A 1582-nucleotide genomic window follows, 5' to 3' on the forward strand; every position below is an offset into this window, starting at 1 on the left:
CTCCCGTTCCTGGGGAGTCCTGCCGGGGGCTGGGGGGCGGGGACCACTAGCGGGGCCCCGGGCCCGGTTTCTCAGGTGCAGAAACTGAGGCTCAGGGAGATTTAGCAGCGCGCCCAAAGCCACACGGCCGGGAAGCAGCAGAGTTGTGGCCTCTGCTCCAGCAAGGATGATCTGGGGTGGGAAGAAGGAGCCGTGTTCACAGGGCCAGTGGGAGGTGGGAGGGGACGCGTGTGCGCTGGGGCAGCCCCTGTGTCTCCTTGAGCCTGGGGATAACAGGCCCAGCCCTGCTCCGCTCATCCCCTCGGCGGGCGCAGAGGCTGAGCTGCAGTGTGTCACCCCCGCAGGGTGACTCGGGTGGGCCCCTGGTGTGTGGCAAAGACCAGGTGTTGGCCGGAGTCCTGTCCTTCAGCTCCAGGGTCTGCACTGACGTCTTCAGGCCCCCTGTGGCCACCGCCGTGGCGCCTTACGTGTCCTGGATCAGGAAGGTCACCAGCTGATCCGGCCTGATGTCCTGGGGTGACAGGGACTGCCTCGCTCTCTCCACAGGACCCTTCCCCTCCAGGGGTGCAGCGGGGTGGGTGAGGACAGGTGGGAGGGACAGGGAGGGACCAATAAATCATGATGAAGGAATGCTCAGAGCCTGAGTCCCAGCTCACCTCTGTCCATGCTGGCTGTGCGGCCTCCAACAAACCTATTTCCCCGGGGGTTTACTATTATTATTATTTTGAGATGGAGTCTCGTTCTGTCGCCCAGGCTGGAGTACAGTGGCGCAATCTCAGCTCACTGCAATCTCTACCTCCCAGGTTCACGCCACTCTCCTGCTTCAGCCTCCCAAGTAGCTGGGACTACAGGTGCCCGCCACCACGCCCGGCTGATTTTTGGTATTTTTAGTAGAGACATGGTTTCACCTTGTTGACGAGGCTGGTCTCGAACTCCGGACCTCGTGATCCGCCCGCCTCGGCCTCCCAAAGTGCTGGGATGACAGGCGTGAGCCACCGCGCCCGGCCCTCCCCTGCTTTAAAAAGGGAGGTTGTGACTCCCAAGGCTTCTTCCAGGAGGGGGCGGCGTTGGCCAGGACGGCAGCGGCCGCCAGATCTGCAGGCCAGCAGGGTTGCGCCCGTCCTACCCCCTCCCCGCCGCTCCTGGGGCTGGGCCTTGAACAGCCTCGCGGGGTCTTCTTTTTTAGTACCAGCTTCATCAAGCTACAACTCACATAGCAAAGGAGTCTCCCTGCAAACTGCGGTTCAGGGGCCTTTAGCACCTTCACAGAGCTGGGCAACCACCACTGTGACGTGTCATCTCAGCACCCCAAAAACAGGCCCGTCTCTACTGTCACCCCAGCACCCTGAAAACAGGCCCCATCCCCATTGTCATCCCAGCACCCCAAAAAGAGGCCCCGTCCCCACTGTCACCCCAGCACCCCGAAAACCAGCCTGTCTCTACTGTCATCGCAGCACCCCAAAAGAAGGCCTGTCTCCACTGTCATCCCAGCACCCCAAAAGGAAGCCCCACCCCCATTGTCATTCCAGCACCCCAAAAAGAGGCTCTGTCCCCATTTTTTTTTTTTTTTTTTTTTTTTGAG

General features: G+C 60.9%; 1 protein-coding gene across 1 annotated transcript in view; it reads left to right on the top strand.

Moving 5' to 3' along the window:
- Positions 1-627, top strand: part of GZMM (granzyme M (lymphocyte met-ase 1)) — a 6398-nt gene extending 5771 nt beyond the window's left edge. Inside the window, exon 4 of the mRNA XM_011964085.1 lies at positions 345-627. Coding sequence (XP_011819475.1) covers positions 345-497 — 153 coding nt within the window. The 3' untranslated portion in view covers positions 498-627. The remainder of the gene's footprint in view (positions 1-344) is intronic.
- Positions 628-1582: the final 955 nt, after the last annotated feature.

The sequence above is a fragment of the Colobus angolensis genome, unplaced genomic scaffold, assembly GCF_000951035.1.
Source record: "Colobus angolensis palliatus isolate OR3802 unplaced genomic scaffold, Cang.pa_1.0 Scaffold64, whole genome shotgun sequence".
NCBI classification, from domain to species: domain Eukaryota; kingdom Metazoa; phylum Chordata; class Mammalia; order Primates; family Cercopithecidae; genus Colobus; species Colobus angolensis.